This window comes from Sprattus sprattus (genome assembly GCF_963457725.1).
Source record: "Sprattus sprattus genome assembly, chromosome: 1".
NCBI classification, from domain to species: domain Eukaryota; kingdom Metazoa; phylum Chordata; class Actinopteri; order Clupeiformes; family Clupeidae; genus Sprattus; species Sprattus sprattus.
The window spans coordinates 55,916,711-55,936,925 of record NC_137920.1 but is presented as its reverse complement, the minus strand read 5'-3'; the positions used below and the strand labels follow the sequence as shown (position 1 = coordinate 55,936,925).

At 41.8% G+C, this 20,215-nt stretch overlaps 1 protein-coding gene across 1 annotated transcript in view; it reads right to left on the bottom strand.

Annotated features, from left to right (window-relative positions):
- Nucleotides 1–20,215, bottom strand: part of nrxn2a (neurexin 2a) — a gene marked incomplete at both ends in the record, with an annotated part of 184,123 nt that overhangs the window by 104,805 nt on the left and 59,103 nt on the right. Inside the window, 5 exons of the mRNA XM_080833207.1 lie at nt 4,984–5,106; nt 5,269–5,439; nt 11,835–12,025; nt 13,261–13,642; nt 13,938–14,057. Of these exons, the coding sequence (XP_080689333.1) occupies nt 4,984–5,106; nt 5,269–5,439; nt 11,835–12,025; nt 13,261–13,642; nt 13,938–14,057 (987 nt within the window). The remainder of the gene's footprint in view (nt 1–4,983; nt 5,107–5,268; nt 5,440–11,834; nt 12,026–13,260; nt 13,643–13,937; nt 14,058–20,215) is intronic.

Below are 20,215 nucleotides of genomic sequence, written 5' to 3'. Positions count from 1 at the left end.
ATTGCATGAAAGGGGTTCATGAATGGACTACAATTTTATGTAACTACCATGGTATGAGGTCGTAGGACCCCCCCCCCCCCCCCACCCCCCCCCCCCCCCACCCCCCCCCCCAGTGTGACCTCTGTGGTAAGCTCTTTACCCAGGAGCAATGTTTCTCTTCGGGATGCAGTACAGTGTGGAAATAAGAGCTTCATTAAGCTGTTATGAATCCGCTGGGGTTATTAAGGAACGATGACCTACTTAGCCCACCATTTTCAGAATGCAGTACGGGAAATAATGATTATGGATTTTCTTCTTGGTTTTGACAACATTGACTTTTGGTTCCAAAATGAGTTCGCTTCCTCCCCACCCGTAAGTGCTCATTTGACTCTGCGGAAGCAGTCGCTGTTCAATCATTCACAAAATACACACATTCGACATCTTACCAAAACAGAGGCTGCCGGTGAAGGGGTTGCAATACAAAATCCATCAAACATTTGCCCTCATTCTGTCAGCTTAGTCTCCTTTGTGCTAGACTGACTGACTGACGGACTGTCTACATGGATATCGCCAAAATGCAAAAAAAAAGAAGCCACTATGTTTCAATTCTGCTGCACTCTCCTGTCGGACAATCAAACAGGTGTGCTCCCTTATATTGGAGCGTGAATCACATCCCTAATTCAGCCCGCCTTCTGGAGCCGTTTCAACAGTGCCCACATGCTGTTCTCATCCAATTATTTCTCCAATATCTGAATCTGGACAGGCATTGACCTTTCATTCCCAGCTGAATCTCTTATTAAAAAAAGTTTTCATTTTTTAAAAACCCTTTCCTTCCTGCTAGACAATAACAAGATTTCACAGTGTGTTCCCGGGGCTAATCAACTGTTCAGAAGTCGGCCGGCATCTTGACGGGCGCTGATGTTGTGACATGCGGGGTGGATACCTGGGTAAGGTGGACAATAGCAGCTGGAACAAGTGAGTGGAGCCCAAGAGCACTTCATGTCAGCCTCTACGATTTGCAGCGCGCTAATCAGAATACCTGGAGCCTTACTTGAGCTCCTTAGCAACAGCACAAAGTGAAGTATGACTTCAAGCAAGTGTCAGTCACTTATAATTTGTGTAGGCGAAGACAAGGTGCACACCCATATGTAAAATTCATGTTTCATTTTTAGACATCAGTGTGTTAACAACACCTTTCATACATTAACATAGAAAAAAATCTATGTTTTATATAGGACCTACCTTGCATGTTGAAGGGCATTATGCTTTTTTAGTAAGAAATGTAAACAAAGCTTTTACCGCAGATTAATCAGGCAGGTGTTGACAAGTGTATGACAAGTTCATGACACATGTGATTCACATGTTTTCAGACCTCTTCCACATAGGGAGAAAGTGGAGAATGAAAAGAATAGTCAATGATCATGGCATGGTGGCCGCAATTAATGAGCAATGGAAGAAGTGTGGTATTTACATTTAATTTCACTGCAAATAATCACACACTACTTTGAGCTCAATTTCTGGGACTTAATAAAACGAGGAGGCTTAATCCACTTATCCTAACCTATTGAGTTGCATGGTTAATAAAGTATGTGATTCGTGCACTGCGCTTCAAACTTTACGATTAGATGAGTTGTGCTAAGAGTACTTTGTTGGCTATATGTTTTAGTTTACTGGAGCTTGCTGTTGAACTTTAGACTTCAATCTATGGTTAAACCTTTACTTTTGGGAAGGGCCATGAGCATGCTTTAGTTCAATGAGCATTCACACTGAATCTTCTCATTTAAAACATGCATAGTCTTTTGGGAAACACATGGGGCCCTATTTTAACGATCAGAAACGCAAGTAGGACAGCGCCAAACGCAAGTAGCTGTGTGGGCGGCTCTATGGCGCATTTGTTATTATAACGGCGGAAAAAACACACTTGCGTCCGGCGCAAATGTCAAATGGTTTGGTCCAAAGGAGGTTACTCAGCCATAGGTGTGGTTTGGACGTAATATGCAATAAACCAATCAGAGCGTCATCTCACATTCCCTTTAAGAGCCAGGAGCGCATATTCCATAGCGGCTTGTTATTATACTGGCGGAATTACCTGGAGGAAGACCGGAGAGGCCACCAGAACGTGTGTTACCAGAAACAATCACGGCAATATTTTCCCATGCTTGTTTGGAGAAATGTTTCTACTTTTCATTTCTCGTTTGTGTTTTTTCAGTTACTAGCATTCGTTTTTTGGTGGCAACATATTTGAAATAAAAGTCACAAAAACATACTTTCCGATGTTTTGGGTTCACCCTCACTGAATCACTAGGTTATGTATGCATGGTAATAATATTGCAATTTGCTCAAGCAATACTCTGGAGATGGCAATGGTTTGCTTACCTCATTATAGAGGAAGTAGCGCTTCTGTCAGGTGAGCTCTCCTCTCTCGTGCTGCTGCTGGGGCATTTGGGTTTAATGGCATCGGCACATGCAGTTCAACCTCACGTCTTCTAAAGTCCTCTAATCTATCCTCATTTATGTCATTGACACATCCATGATTCATGGCAATGTTGTGTAAAACAGTCTGGTTTGAACCGCCATTACAATTAACCTGAATCATTTGGGTCAATGTGTACGCTAGATGTATGCCTATTTTTTTTATATCTTGGATATGGATATCACAATGATTTCCTCATGTGGTAAATACTTTATTTTCCTTGTAATTATATATGGCTTGCTAAAAAATTGGTGTAAATCTCTGGTGTAGACGAGAGAAGTAAAGTGTAGCCTATAGGTCCTACTGTGCGGCCAAGCAAGCGCCCTTAAAATAGCGTCTGAATACGCACCACAGACTCTACACAATGCGCCTCTGACATAGAGCTGGGTTTCGATTCAAATTTCAAGAATTGATTCGATTCCGATTTTTAAGTTTCAGAATCGATTTTTTCCGATTTTCTCAGATTCCATCCGATTCGATCCGATTTCGATCTGATTTCCGATTCGATCCGATTTCGATTCGATCCGGGGGTTAATGTTATTAAAAATGAAAAATGTATTTGGACCGTTTCCTTCACTTCATGACTGTGTAGAGAAGCAACATATGAAAACTAGTATTATATCAATATTAAACAGCAAATCTTACAAGTATTGGTAGTTACTGATGGCTGGAAGACTGATGAAAAGGTTAAGGGTCAATCTACCTTCAAGAAAGATAATTCAGGACAATAAATGGAGGACATCATTGAGGTGACTATATCTGCAACAGTGGATTCCTACTGGGACACTAACCAGTGCATTATTATTATGCTTGAAAAAAAAAAAAATCCAATTGGTCATTAATATGCGAATCGATTAATAATCGGAAAATCTAATTTTTTCAACACAGCTCTACTCTGACATTAGACTAGGTTTTTCTGGTCTACGGCGCACTGTTGTTTTGAAACTGCAAAATACCACCAGGGAAGACTTGCGCCTGAGAAAAGCCTTCTCTGTTCCGCCCCGCCCATTTCGGCGCAAGTTCATTTCAACGCGCGCCTCTGGAGGGAAAATCCCGCTGTGCGCCGGGTGCAAAATAGGAATGATACATCCGTCAATGACAATGTCAATTGCGCTGGGTGCAAGATAGGGCCCATGGAGTTACTGCATGGCCAATTTGGGGGAGACAAAACAGTCTTTTTTATTGGTCATAGGGGAAGCTATCCTCCAAATAGAATGGTTTACTACATCTGTAAGAGGTAAGGGTGTGCAAAATCATTTGTGAACATTTGTTTGTTCGATAAATCTTTTTAAAATGTATTTGCGTAATTTGGCATTGATCTGTAAAACTCAAACTCAAACTCTCAGGTTAATATGCATTTTTTTCTCTTGATTTTCTGAGTTACTTTCCGCAATGGTTAGATATAACTGTCACGATAAAGGCAATCCTTTGACCTTTTCTTCAGTGGTTTTCACAGTCTGTTTACAGTCACTCAGTGTATATTTCTGTTCCCTTTAGAGCTTTCCACACATCTCTCACAAATATGGAAAGTAGCTCTAGTAGTTCATATCTCATTCCTATCGTTATGGAATCGGAATCTGAATATGGTCTTTAACCTTCAACTCAAAAGACAGACATTCTTAGGAAGACCTATCAAGATCAAGCGATGTTACAAGCACTGAGCAGTAAGGAAGGCAGGCTAAACGGAAGAACTGCTCTCACTGAAGAAGTTGAGCATAGCAGTAGTCAAATTTTTTAAATGAATATGTGCATGAATTTAACTGAATTGACTGCTTTGTGTCAGAAAAAAATAATCAAACATCAAAACACTAGCAAAAAGCACAGCAAACAGCTCAATTAATTCCCCTCCTGCAGTTTCATTTATCTTGGTTGGAAACCTTCACATACAAATACACATACACATACACAAACATTCACACACACACACACACACACACACACCTACACACACACAGCCATGGAGATTTTTAGCATCATTTTAGTGAGACAAACCCTCTCCAAACTCCCTGTTTCATTTGCTTGTTCATTTGCTCTCAGGAGAATTATTGTTAGAAAATGAGTTGATTAGGAAAAGGAGAGGATAATATATCATGAATCATGATATATGGTGAATTTTCATCATTCACCATTGATTCCATGTGATGTACATACCTGCTGCTTCATCAGCTGAGATGGAAATCAGGAGGATATGATTGGCGGTCTTCCTCCACAACACAGGATTATCTGCGTCACCTACCTGTTTCTGCTCCTTAGCATTCATTTGCAGCATGACGTGGCATGGTTTCTAACATACTAACTTTCAGCCATCTCAAATGTTATGTTTTCAAACAGTGGTACGTGCAGCGGTGTGACAACATAGAGTTTTCTTCGCCCAACTTCAACTACATTTTTTACCATCTGATATGACGTATGGAAATACAGGTGTGTAACTTCATGTTGTGTTGTGTAGAAATTACTTCACTTATCCTATGGTAAAAGTGTCACTCATCTTCTGGTCACCATGGGTATGTGAAGGAGAACAGGTTACTCACAGTCACTACAGTACGCTCCTCCAAACGTGGTCATGGTACAGTCACAGGAGAAGCCCTCCCACTGCTGCAGACACACGCCCTGATTGGAGCACGACTCCTCTGTGCACGTGGTGCCTGGGCCAGCTACAGCCAGAAGAGAGAGAGAGAGAGAAAGGGAGAGGGGGAGAGAGAGGGGGAGAGAGAGAGAGAGAGATCAATTCATCAATTTACAAGATGTATTAAATGTTATACATTCTTTTAACATACTGTATATGTTACGAATTTAACACTGTTTGGACTTGCCATCACATCCACGGTCGACTTGGCCAACTCTGTGCAGAGCATCGGCAATCAGGTCAGGCAGTCTCCCATTCAGGTCCACTGAAGCCAGGCAGCCCTGGTAGCCATCCCGGGAGGCGATGAGTTTGGGTAGAGCACTGTACATGGTCTTAGCAACTCCACCAATGTACAGCTCCCCTGCGAAGATACAAGCAAACAACATCCTGTCAGAGATACCCACAAAATACTGAGAAAGACCAGGGCCTGACCAGGGTTGAAATAACATCCAGTTTCAACTTTGACTGTTTTATGCTCAATCTACGTTCAATGTTTCAATCTGGGTTTCAAAATGGATGGATACACAATTGACCCTTCCGCAAACTCCGCCCCCCTTAGCAACGTTTGGTATATCAGTCAAGCATTCACGTTTCCCAGGTTCTCAGCATTGGTATGAATGGGGTGGCAACATGTTTTCAACCGTGTCAATTTCAGCTCTACCCAAAGAAATCATAAGCATTTTTTGGAAAAACAGCAAGATCTCAGATCGAAGCAGGCAAAAGGGTCTGCAATATGCTTATATAGGCTACAACCACGACATTACATGCCGTGTTTGTAGACAGACAAATGCTAAGGCTAACAGGTTCATTCCAGCTATGTTTATTTGTTCTATTATCTACACAGTCGCCGCTACGCAAACATGTAAGGTGGTAAAACTGAATCGTATTTTAAGCAAGGGTTTTTTCACGTTTTCGATGCAGTGGGCATATTTTAGCGACATAGCTTCTTGGAACAAAGTAGGTGCTTCTGTTTACGTTGCTGACATTCAGCTGATGGGGGGGGTCGTCTACATTGTTTGATCCACAGCAGGCATTTCTCTCTCTGGGTCTTGGGTTTCGGGAAGGGATAAAATGTTACCCCTCCCTCCAGCCTTTTTGGATATCGGCTGTCAGAATTACACACTCCATAAGCACAACGTTTCATTTTCTCTTCTCGAGCAGACGTCTCTCTCATTGACTTCCATTCATCAAAATGGCTCGCTTGACTGAGGTCCCGGGCTTAGAAACCGTTGCTATGCTATGATTGATCAGTTACCGTTTTGGGGAGTGGTCGCGGAAGGGTCAATTGTTTAGGTACCTGAAACACTGTAAGTGCTACTGACCATTGGGGTATTTAAACTTTGATGTACACAGTGGTGCATGTTATTAGGGCTGTGTGTGGTAACTGCTGGGGGTGGACACTTGTGTTTTCCTTCCTCAATAGCTCTTATTTCATGAAAACCCTCTGTGCCCAGCCTCACTACAAAACCTCTTGGAGGGCGATGCATTGTCTGAGAGAAAGATCTTCATCCAATTTTACAGAGCTTTGGCGGAAAGACCCACAAATGTGTCTCATCTTACAAGCAGTGACACATATGGCCATTTCCTGAACATACTGCAACAGCATCTGTTGTCCTTGATTGGCTACTGAGAAGCACTTGTTTCTCTCTCGCTCTCTTTCTCTGCTAAAAGCTAAATGAGCCCAATTACATGGCTTCACAACCTGCGCTGCTCTGGCTTCACCTTTCATTCTACGCATCTTAAGTGTTTCAAATCCTCCTTCCAAGACACTCTTCATAATGACTCCATCTTGAAGTCTCTTCAGAATTGCTTGTTATTTCGGTTTTCTCTGCACCCTGCCACACGGTGAGGGAGGGGGAGGGGTTCCGTATAGCATTCCTGACAATTATTTTCTGGTTGCCGCTCATCTCCCGCAGAATACAACAAGCATCCTGGCGTGTTCTCGCATATTAAATGGATGCTATGAAATGTAGTAAAGCATGTTCTGCACAGGAATAACATTAGTGGACCTGTGGACTGTGAACTGTTCAGGGTCACACTTTGTTTAGATGGTCCCCTATAGACTATCTAAAGATGCTCGGATTATGAACAAACTATCTGTTGTTAGGGGTTAGGGGTTGGGTTTGGTTAAGGTGATGTTCAGGGAACAATTAGAAAGACTGAGCTTGAATGTCAACAAACCATCTGTCAAGTCTCTGTAGGCAGACCATCCAGAGAAGTATTCCCCTCTCCAGATCTGCAATCATGCAGTCACTGTTATATTTACTGACATCCTTGAAAGCATCCAGAGACTGGTTAGTTTTGCCTCCAGCTTTAGGTTTAGTTCTGCCTCCCCATATAAGGGTGAAGAGTGTGAGTGAATGCCACACAATTCTCTACAAATGTCTACTGATGTGGGTGCTTGTGTGTAAGCAGGACTAAATATGCGTCACATGCAGATGTACACTGAAGAACACAGACAGGAAAACGGAATAAAGAAGGAAAAAGGAAGACAGACAAAAAAAGAGAAAGAACATAATAGAAATAGCTGTAAAAGGTTAAAAGAGACACAATGTTACTGCTCTAGTCGCCATATGATTGCATGGAAATTGCTGATATTGTTGCCAGGTTAAGTGCTAACCTATAAGAATATTTAAATATCTTCAATCACACGTGTTAAATTATAATTTTTTTCCCATCCTTCAGCCCACTTAATGACCGGGTTACAGTGGCGGCGGCGGAAGAGGCAGTGGCCGTTTATGATGGGAGGGATCCAAATCGATCTCTTTCAGGTGCACAAATTGCTTTTGAATTAGAAAACTGACATCTCTGCCCAAACATGCTTGATGAGGGCAATGCAATCCCTCTTCTGGTTCTGCTTAAAAAAACATTACAGAGTATCCGTCACTCTATGAACCTTGAATTTGAATGCAGGAGTCAAAGTGGCATTGACAATATCAATAACATTATTTTTCCTTATTATTATTTTTTATTATTATCCTTCAAGAGACTTTTCATGTCACATATCCTACAAGATGCATGTGTGACGTTGATGAAACGTCAAGGCTGGTGGTTATATTGACAAAATTATAATTTTCATATAAATCTGCATTTTTTTGGCATCAGCATTATTTAGTTGATAAAATAGGAATTGTATTTAATGTACTGTTTAGAATCATGCTGAACCTTGCGAGGCCCATGCTGATGTATAGAGTCGACCGCTTAGGACCTATCTGGTTCATGAAATGGGCGGCCCACCTCAGCCACCCCTGTGAGTCTCATTTTAATTTGCTGATGGAGACGAAGACGAGACGCAACATTCACAGGAGTTACCCCCCCCCCCCCTTCAGCCCCACTCCACTGCCCCTCACCCACTTTTTAGCTTTTTTTAAAAAAGCGATGCAGTGGGTGAAGTTAGGCTCAGAGCCGTAAGTGAAGTTGCACTTTTAAGAAATCACAGGCCCAACCATACCACAACCGTTCAACAACTCATTACTGCTATCCAAAATACCTTACTGACTGTAGCTTTTGTTGTTTTTTGCACTTCACAAGAATCAGCTGCATAGCCTACAGGATCCCAACCATTCCCCTGTTCACTCAGACATAATTGCCTGAACAATTACGACTGGCACATTCTGTCAGGCTGTTCTTTTGATCTGTAAAGGGCTTTGGAGCACTTTCTGCAGCAGAAAACCACTGTTTTACTGAGCTTTATTATATTCCACAAGCAGATGAGGTTTGGGCTCCAACATTCTCTATAGTCTCCTTGCAGTCCAGACACTAAATGGTTTGTGGTTCATTAAACCAAGAAATCTCAGCTTAATTCACATGAAAAGCCAGTGAAAGATCAGACTTCAAACCATTGTCCCAAGTGCCTACCCTCACAGGACTAGTTAGTGCTAGAAGCCGAAAGTCGGAGAACGTACGAAACATCAATTTTAAAACCAAACAAAAAATATGTGAGTATGTTTTTGATCTGGCAAAAATGTGGTGCTAGGTGAGCTCCCTCAAAACAACACACATGCGGTTAACCAATAGTTAACTGCTGAGGATCCGTTTGGTTTCTGTTAGTCAGAAATGACCCCTAGCTCTTTCATCAGCACGATACAAGGTCAGGATCAGGGTCAGATTTATCTCCGGCTTGCAGACATTCTCACTTTTCAGAGTGCATCCACTGAAACACACACACACACACACACACACACACACACACACACACACACACACACACACACACACACACACACACACACACACACACACAGAGAGACACACACACACACACACACACAGAGACACACACATAAATGGCAGGAAAATTAAATAGTATTCTTAATTAATATTCAGTAAATGTCCTCTCAAGAGACGCTGGATCCTAGTTTTATTTAACATTTATGCAAACTGGCATAAGAATCGTGTGTACTTCGGTAGTTGTTGTGAGGTGTTTTTATCAAAAGGCCAAATTCATCGTTCAATAAATAAGTCAGTCAATGCTTGCTGAGGACAGGGCATGCTTTCAGGGTCAGCGAAGAATGAGCACATTGCACCTGCAATCACAAACCTGTTATTATTTCAGCTGTTCATTTAGAAGTCTCTTTGTGCAGCAGGTGGATTTTCCTTCCCGGGGGAAAGATGCTTCTTTCTCTTGTTCCCTACGCTCTTCTCAAGATTACAGTTTCAGACAAATCCTCACAGTCAATGGACATGAAATGTGTGGTGCCTTACACAGGCATATTAGAATTTGGGAGAATGAAAACGGATAACGATGAGTCTAAATCTAGCAAGACAGGGTTAAACAATGGGTTCATACCCTTTACTAACACTAAAGTGTGCTGCATTTCCAAACATATGGATTGACTGGGTCAGCATGAAACCAAAGACATTCACTTCCTGAGAACCTTTAAACATCTTGGAAGGCAGTACGGAGATTCTATTTTCCTGTATAAGGGCACCACCATTCTTTTTCTTTTGGCTACTTAACAGTAATGTCATCATATACATATATATATATATTTACACTTGTGAAAAAGGCTTCTCACCCAGCTGCATCTAGCTGAGGCACCCCGCTGTTTGGGCCAGTCACAGGACCTGGGGTCCAGGCAGAGGTCAGCCTATCAGCTGATCCCTAGGTTCTGTGGGGGTCGTAAACAGTGGAATGCCACTGTCTATTTGGCCACCACCAAGACAGTTTCAAAGGAAACCCCACATAACTCAGTGGACAGTTTCAAGACTCCCCCTGAGGCATGTCCTGACATGCATCTCAGCCCCTCTCCCCCTATATAAGCCCGACCCCCTCTCTGGCCATTTGTGGGAGCAGAGCTGGAGAGAGGAGCATCAAGGAGCTTGTTGGACTTTTCATTTAATCATTCAGAGACATTCACTTGCCGTGCGTCATTGAGAACGTGAGTGTTTGTGTATATGGGTGTTATTTACTTGGTCGGTTTCATCGTGTATATATATTCATTCTTGTTGTGCATAATTGTAAATATCTGTATGTCTTGTTATTATCATTCATAGAAACCACGGATCATTGTCCCACTCAGTACACGGGTCAACTTCATTGGATATAAGTCGCTTACAACGATAATTATATTCATTGTCTCATTCAGTTCACTGTTCACTTCATCATCTCTTCACTTCATGTGTGTGTGCAATAAACCTTCATCATCATTGGACTTTGGCATCATCCATTCTTGTTCTGACCGGACAGACCTGTGGCGATTGTAACCTATTCATTCAGTAACCAGCTATACAGTCCTTTCTGGGGATTCAACATCATCCCCTATTTTATAACACTAGTGGGTAACCTATGGTCTAGTTTAGTTTTGCATTAAATAATTAATTAAAAGTTCAAGTTTTATAGCGCTTCCAAGTGTGTCATCATAATCAAAGTATTATTTCACTCTCAATGTGTTTGATATTTCTACATGCTGCGTTTGTCAAAATGTTTTTCTCCAGTACAGCCTTTTTGATTTTCAATAGTGTTGATTGTCTGTATATTTAAAAAAAAAAAACAATCTTCTTAACATTGTTGTCCTGTAAAATAGCTTCAGAACTCAATCGACATGGCTAGTCTCATTGATGCTGGACAACGAGGTATTCACCTCACTTTGCAGAGCTGCTGGCGCATGGCGATTCCACTAACAGCACACAAAACATTTTACGCCCATCACTACATAATTGAATACAGATGGATTGCTGCAAAAACCATGCCAACAACATTGCCATTTCATACAAGTGTTTGATTCCACATTAAATAACTGATTAATGTCAACATACTGCATACTGTATGTAATCGTGTCTCGTACAAATGCTACCAGTTTTACAAGGTCCCCTGTTTGTATGCAATTTATACAAATATTTTCTCAAACTATTTTAATGAAGATCCACGACATCTTTTAATTAGTACATTTTAAGAGAGTTGTGGTATTTATATGGGGGTGGACTGGGCAGTGCTCTGGGTCGTTCTGTGGTATGAGTGACTGTATTAACAGGACAGCATTCACCCAGGGGAGGGGATTCATCAGTACCTGGCTTGATTTACCTGGAATAGAACTGACAGCTAAAGGTGTAGATGAAGGCAGTGATGTGACACAAGAGACTGTTTTAACAGTTATCTCCTCTGATAAAACAGCCGACGCATACACCTTACTGACATTTACTCTGGACAGGGTACGCCAGCAGAAGCGTCTTACCACAATTCTGTGGTGATATATCCAACGAAGAACAGAGAGAATTCTTTGATGAGTGCCTTTTAAGACTGGGGGAGTTGTGTACCTTTGAGATCCAGATTGCGGGCGCCGTTGGAATGCTGAGTGACGGTGCGAGAGTCAATCTTGAGTGTGTGGACATTGGTGTCGTCTCGGGAGATCACCACGCTGTGCCACAGGTTGTCATTCAGCGGCTTCTCCGAGTATCCCTTCATGAGCGACGGCCCGTTGCCCAAGTCAAAGACATAGTGGATGTACCTGCAAAATGCCAAATCCTGTGTCAGTTGAGCCAAGGTGCAGACAAGACTGCTCTGCATTTTGATGACACATTCTCTTCTGATAAAAGATTCAATGCCACTGCATATTACACAATCCGCTGCAGAGAAATGATTGTTCATTCAAGACAATCATCGAATAGACACAATCAGTGGTAATGCCTGCAGTTGGAAGCAAATTGTGAGCTCATTGTCCAAATATCATCTAACATTAGTCTTGAGCAGGATGTGATTGGACGAAGAGTGCCGATCTTGTGCAAAAATGTCTCACAGTTAAAATATAACTACGTAGTGTGGGTCACAAACATTTATGGTCCACTTATCACTCTAAGATCACAATCATATTACAATAGCATGTACAAGACCAAGAAAGATAAGGCTTTGGCATGAGATTATTTAAACTTTAACAGTTTTTTATTCAAGGAAGATCTGATTGTATAAGGCTAAAGCCCCTTTGTAGATCTTGCCTTAACCTGCCATTTGCCATCAGTATCTGGTGAAGAAATTATTTGATCTCAAACTTGCCTTTACACCTTCAATTAATAACCAATTCATTCTACAGGGAAGCTTTCTCTCTGCATTGTGATCTGTTATCATGTCTTGCGAAACACACCTTGCAACATGCAAAGAAGGCAGTTCTATAAAGAATGTGCAAAGACTTCATTCACACATGCTCTAGACTGAGCAGAAAGTGAAGCAGAGTTCCATTGGAAGCCATCTTGGTTGGTGCAGTCACGACCCAAATGCAATAAACAACATATATCTTTATGCCATGCAGTAACATGCATTTTTCCTGATTCAATTAAGAGATCAAGATGGACCCTGTATCTCATGTGTAAACGGGGTATGAAAGTCTTTCCATCGCATTCAAGAAAAGGTTTATTAAATAGTGTTTTAATTTAAAGATACACTGCGTGATTCTGGCAGAAGGCTGTTGATGGTTGATTGAAATTTTACTGTTTGTTGACAGCGAATGAAATTACGCCCCTTCCTTCTGTTCTCCCAAAGCAACATGTTGATTGGCTGGAAGTGTTTATGGCTTGGTCCAAGCCACTATGTTTGTTTTTGATTTACAGAGCCAGGGCTGTGTTTTTATTTTGAGTGCACAGGCAGAACAGACACCTAGAGGACTGTGAAGAAAAATAACTGAATTTGTTTATTGGTTAATTGGGGACTGCAGCTTTAAGACAAAGACATTAAAGCAGCATGACAACTCACCCTTTGACAAGCTCCACCACGATAAAGTCGCTGCCATCGCCTGAGTTGAAGAGCAGCAGGCCGTCGGGGCTACTGGTCTTGAACTGGAAGAAAAGGTGCATGGACGCGTAGGCCTGAAGGGTGGACAGAGCCACATAGCTGGCCCTGTTCCGGAAGGTCACGGGGTCAGCCACGATGTGCTGCATTCCGAAGTGAGCGTTGAGCTCGCAGTAGGAGATGTCACCATTCTTGCACTGGTCGAGGTAGGGCACGCCGTTGAAGGAGAGCCCCTGCAGGTGCCCCATGAAGTTGGAGGGCAACACGGAGATGAAGCGGCGCTCCGTCATGATGCCCGTCTCAATGTTGTGGAACTCCAGCCGAGTGTGTGCGCCAGTCATATGGCCTGGTGTCAAAAATACAACACCCTCACATTTTTTAATTGTAACAAAGCCAAAAAGGCACACTACACACAGAAAAACACCATAGTTTTTATTATAGAACTATCCAAGCATTTTATTCAAAAACTAATATTAAAATGTAGCATGTGTCATATTATTTCAAGCTGTATTTTTAAAACCATATACCCTAATATTTTAAATAGACAATATATTTCCTTTCTAGACACTATGTGTAACATAGCTTTGCACTATTCTCTCAGCGGTTGGACGGTAAGGTCTGTGGTATTCCTGCTTGCTTACCCTCCACAGTCTCATTGTCCACAGAGAGCTGGAGGTTCTTCCCACGCCGCACCACCTTCACGGAGTGCCACTCATTATCATTCAGCTTGTGCCCGGCCAGCAGAGTCTCGGGCCCCTTACCTGCCGGGCGGAGAGGCACCATCACACACTGAACAGCCAGAGGGCAGCTGCTTTATCAATAGCACACATTTACTCCCACAGGGCCTGCAGCACACCAGGCTCCAGCACAGCAGTCAGAGCACGCTCAGCAGACACACACACGAACGCACACACGCACAAACACACACACACTCACACACACACACAGAAAGACACACACACAGAAAGACACACAAACATACACATACACACACACAGGACAAGATCAGAGATTCATTGTTTCCACACAATTCTCCACACACACAAACACACACACACAGACGCACACACATGACAAGATCAGAGAATCATTGTTTCCACGCAGTTCTCCACACACACACACACACACACACACACACACACACACACACACACAAACACACAAATACACAGACAGAACCACACACACACACAACACAGGTCCATTGATTTCAGGGGACATGACTTCTAACGTTCATTAAACAACATAATGCATAAAACATTAAAACATATAGTCTCCCTACTGAGTAGGTGTATGTTCTTGTGTTGCGTGACACAGCCACAGTAGGCTACAGCCTAAAGCCACTGAAATGTTTGTTTTGAAAGCCAACACTGAAGCGCATATGTGGCGCACTGCACTCCTGCCTCTCACAGCACACTTAGGCTTTTGGAAGTGTGTGCAGGAAACCCAGTCAATCCTCCGCTCGCTGTGAAGCTCTCGATGGCTGCTGTATAAATAGGTCACAAGAGCCACGGCACCGTGATAAAATCAGTCCCATCTGAGCAAAAGCAACAGGCCGACATGCTGGCTGAGAGGAGCTCTGACACCACTCGGAAATCTAATTGGCCCTGCCTGAGCCAGCGAGGCCTCCTGGGGTCTTCTGTCGTCTGATTGAGGGAGAGAGAGAGAGAGAGAGAGAGAGAGAGCGTGCACACCATCACGGGGGGGGGCACGCAAGGGGACTGGGTGCCATTATTGGGAGGGTTACTTTTCAAATGTATTCCACTTCAGATTTCAAAATACAACGCCTAAAATGTAGTTGGTAACTTATTTCGCTAGATTACTCAAGGTGAGTAACGTATTCTAAATACTTAGCTAGAACTCCATCAGCATTGTTTTCCATTTCATTAGCTGTGGATGAAACAGTAATGTCAGAGGATGAGGATTTAAGGCCCACCTCCAACCCCATACACCCAAAAAACAACATCAACCCACAACCCCTCCTTGCAGTAAAAAGTGATAGATACTTATTATTATAATTTTTGTTGTTGTTATTTGCCAATTATAACAGGCCTATGTGACCACGATACATTTTTAACGTAAAAGAACCTGTATGCTGTCCTCCTACTGCGTTTGATACCTTGCAGGACTAGACAGCTAGCTAACACTTGTCTTTGCAGAATAAAGAGGATGAATTTCAAGTCTTGTTTTTCTTGAGTTAACTGAAGTTATCACCATGCAATTATACATACAGGACGTTTGATTTTGTAAAACTGGAACAGACAAAAATAAATAGATACATTAATGTCACGTCAAATAATGTGGCATAAGGGTAGCATGATAGCACGAGAGCTAGCATAATGTATACAAAAGTGCTGCAGTGGTGTTGTGGAAAGAAGGATTACGTTGTGTCATCACAAATGTATGGAAAGATTCCTCTAACCTTCAAAATGTCTTTGGACTACTAACTCCTATGCAGTGATGAAAGGAGCCAATATGGGATTCATTGTATTTTGTCACATTACCTCATATAGTAATGCAAACCACCTCACTATAAACATTAGTTACACCAGAGCATTTCAAAATAAAGTCAGAACAACCTTCAACAGCAATGTTTTGTCTGCACAAAAATCTCCACCAAAACGAACAATGCCCAAAAAAACTATATATATACAGCCGCGGAAAAAATTAAGAGACCACTTCAAAATTATCAGTTTCTCTGGTTTTACTATTTATTGGTCTGTGTTAAAGTAAAATGTACAGTTTTGTTTTATTCTATAACCTACTGGCAACATTCCAACCAAATTTCAAATAAAAATATTGTCATTTAGATCATTTATTTGCAGAAAAATGACAATTGGTCAAAATAGCAAAAAAGAGGCAGTGTCTTCAGATCTCGAATAATGCAAAGAAAACAAGCTCATATTCATTTTTAAACTACACAATACTAATGCTTACACTTAGGAAGAGTTCAGAAATCAATATTTGGTGGAATAACCTTGATTTAAAATCACAACTTTCATGTGTTTTGGCATGCTCTCCACCAGTCTTTCACATTGCCGTTGGGTGACTTTATGCTACTCCTGGCGCAAGAATTCAAGCAGCTCGGCTTCTTTTCATGGCTTGTGACCATCCATCTTCCTCTTGATCACATTTCAGAGGTTTTTTATGGGATTCAGGTCTCGAAATTGGGCTGGCCATGACAGGGTCCTGATCTGGTGGTACTCCATCCACACCTTTACTGGCCTGGCTGTGTGGCATGGAGCATTGCCCTGCTGGAAAAACATTTCTCAGAGTTGGGGAACATTGTCAGAGCTAAAGGAAGCAAGTTTTTCTTCCGGGACAACGTTGTACTTTGCCTGGCTGAGGTTTGTAAAAGACCATAAGGATTGAAAAAAGCGGACTGGAGGGTCTTCTAGTTCGTCTTCTCTGATGAGTCCAATTTTCAGCTTTGCCCAACACATGGTCGTCTGATGGTTAGACGGAGACCTGGAGAGGCCTACAAGCCAGAGAGTCTTGCACCTACTGTGAAATCGGACTCATCAGAGAAGACGAACTTAGAAGAACCTCCAGTCCGCTTTTTCAATCCTTATGGTCTTTTACAAACCTCAGCCAGGCAAAGTACAACGTTGTCCCGGAAGAAAAACTTGCTTCCTTTTGCTCTGACAATGTTCCCCAACTCTGAGAAGTGTTTTTTCCAGCAGGGCAATGCTCCATGCCACACAGCCAGGCCAGTAAAGGTGTGGATGGAGTACCACCAGATCAGGACCCTGTCATGGCCAGCCCAATTTCGAGACCTGAATCCCATAAAAAACCTCTGAAATGTGATCAAGAGGAAGATGGATGGTCACAAGCCATGAAAAGAAGCCGAGCTGCTTGAATTCTTGCGCCAGGAGTAGCATAAAGTCACCCAACGGCAATGTGAAAGACTGGTGGAGAGCATGCCAAGACACATGAAAGTTGTGATTTTAAATCAAGGTTATTCCACCAAATATTGATTTCTGAACTCTTCCTAAGTGTAAGCATTAGTATTGTGTAGTTTAAAAATGAATATGAGCTTGTTTTCTTTGCATTATTCGAGATCTGAAGACACTGCATCAATTTAGCTATTTTGACCAATTGTCATTTTTCTGCAAATAAATGATCTAAATGACAATATTTTTTATTTGAAATTTGGTAGGAATGTTGCCAGTAGGTTATAGAATAAAACTAAAATGTACATTTTACTTTAACACATACCAATAAATAGTAAAACCAGAGAAACTGATAATTTTGAAGTGGTCTCTTAATTTTTTCCGCGGCTGTATATAGGGCTAGGGTTAATAATCAGATTTTTTAAATATAAATTAGTAGCACCAACCTCCATCAGGGTTGCCTATATATTGTTCAGTTGTTTTTCAGTACTTAAGTTCATTTAGCTAAGTTACTTTTTCCTTTTACAGAATTCTTTAGATTTGCCTTTGAGAGCTGCATGTTTTGATTCTTAATGCTTATGCAATTTCATTTCATTGCTTCATTGCCCAATATAGTTTGGCAAACACACTGTCTTTGGAAGGAAGCCATCACTGGAAATAAAATGAAATTCAATAGAACACAGATCATAATTAGGCCTACGAGTAAATAGGGCTTTTTCCTTAAACACGGACTTGCTTGTTTTAAACACACCACGACTGCATTATAACTCCAGAAGCAGGAATAAAATGTTACGAAGCAGTAAGTTGAGTCAAGGGTGTGGGTACCTGGCGGGTGACCTGTCGGGTGACGGCAGCACCAAGCATTGACTCTGGCCGGGGCAGGCCTCTGTTGACCTTCAGTTTCCTCGTCACGGACCGGCGTCGGTTTGATAAACTCTTATGGCAATATTTTAATTTGAGCGTGAATAGCCTACACATGACGATTTACAAGGTAATCCCTTCAAGTGATCAATGGGACCCCATTCTAATTACCACTGTTTAAATTGTAACTGTATCTAAATACAGTTAATCATATGTTGGATTTTAAATTTGTGACGCTATTAGATGTATTTAGTTACTCCCGAACACTGCTGGGTGCACTGAAGGGGCCTTTGAGATCAGATCACATCCCCCAGCCTCGGTCTGCTTCACCTTGAGAGAGGGGCACGGCATGAAGGGAGGTCCGTCACAGGGAGCCCGCTGTGATCTGATTGTGCAGATGAATAATCTGGATACACACTCATATCGTCTGCAGCACACACTTCTGTGTCCTTTGGCCATTTATAAGTGAAGACAGATGTTGCGTGAGTGGAATACTACTGAGGTGTTTGTGCATTTACCTGGATTCCAGATGCACAGGCGCAGACCCACACACAAGGAGCCTTAGTTTGGTGGGGAAACTCAGTAAATAATGGCCTATTCTGTCCGTGCGGGTTGTCTTAAACTCTGGAAATTTAAATATTAATATGAATTAAATAATTTATTAAATATTATGCTGAGGCGTGGATTTTGGGACACAGGCGTGGCGACCAATCACAAACCCTCTGGCAGAGGCTGATTTATCTACCTGGCAAAAAATATCACTAAGATATGATCCCGACAAAAATAACGTTAGCTTGTCATGGAGCAAAACCTTTTTTTTTTTTTATTATTATTATTTTTTACAGCCTCAAATTCATATACTCTGATTAACAATAAAAGCGTTAGATTGAAGGGATGTGGCTAAATCATTTTAAAATATGTCTGACAAGCTACAGTTATGGGTCAATTAATGTAATTGTTTGAACAACAGAAGAGGCCCTATGGTTTATCCCCTATAAAAGCGCTCCTGGCGAACACAGCTGCAGGGATTGCTCGACAGTGCTGTTGGCCAGTTTAAAACCAAGCCTTTCACTAAATAACTTTGACCTGGCCCCTCCCCCTACGTGGCTTCTCCTTTTTAGGGCAACAGTGAGCATGTGCTGAAGTTTTCGCCAGACATTTTCACCCTCAAACTGAGAAAGACTCAAAGATTCAAAAAAGCACACACACACCTGTTACAAAACAGCTGGTGCTCTGCTACTCTAAAAGGCTTTGAAATCATCTTTGGAGGAGCTCTTAAATACACTGTGTGTTTCCAAGCCAACATCTTCAACTAAATTGACATCTTACAAACATATGGGACTTTAACAGGTTTGTCGACAGCGCAATTAATGAGTTATGAAACCATCCATCATATTAACGCTGAAGGCAATTAAATGAACTACTTCGACATGGAAGGAAAGTTGAAAGACCAACATATATTCTGGGCTCTAACTTTACAGTGGTAATTTGAGATCATGGTCTTGCAGATGAATGACAAGCTACCTCTATACTAGTCCACAGCACAGTAACATAAGGCTTTTCACAGGTGCACTGATATGTCAATGCACTGTTACATCTTCCACACACCACCCTTTTGGCTATAAGCATCTGCATCTCATCTCAGCATCTGACTACCTGACTACCTCACTAACATACATACACTCCAGTTGTGTAGTTACCGTAGGTAATAACAAGTTCATTGAAATCAGACTAATACATTAATAGGTCTAATAAAAGCAGAGGGAATGGTCTCTGATGGGGTTTCCTGATAGAGATTATCGAGGGATTTGTCCTCTGAACCTTGAGGACGAGAGGCCTTACGCACACATCTACACACGGTCATAAATCTCTAGATGAATACCTGATGTTTTAAATTGACTATGACAGCTTTATGAGAACAGGGTTTATTGTTATTAACATCAAGACGGTTGGAAGATCATAATCCGGAAACCGGTGGGATCTTAATAAGTGAGAGTTATATTGTGGTGTTGGTAGTCTGACGAGATGCTCAGAATGGATGATCAGAAATACCTCTGTTTAACATTCATGGCACAGAACCAGCAGGAAAAGGACATGAACCAGATGGCAGAGGGCCCTAATTGAGCATCATTTAGTTAAATTGCCGTCAATTTCTGTCTATTTAA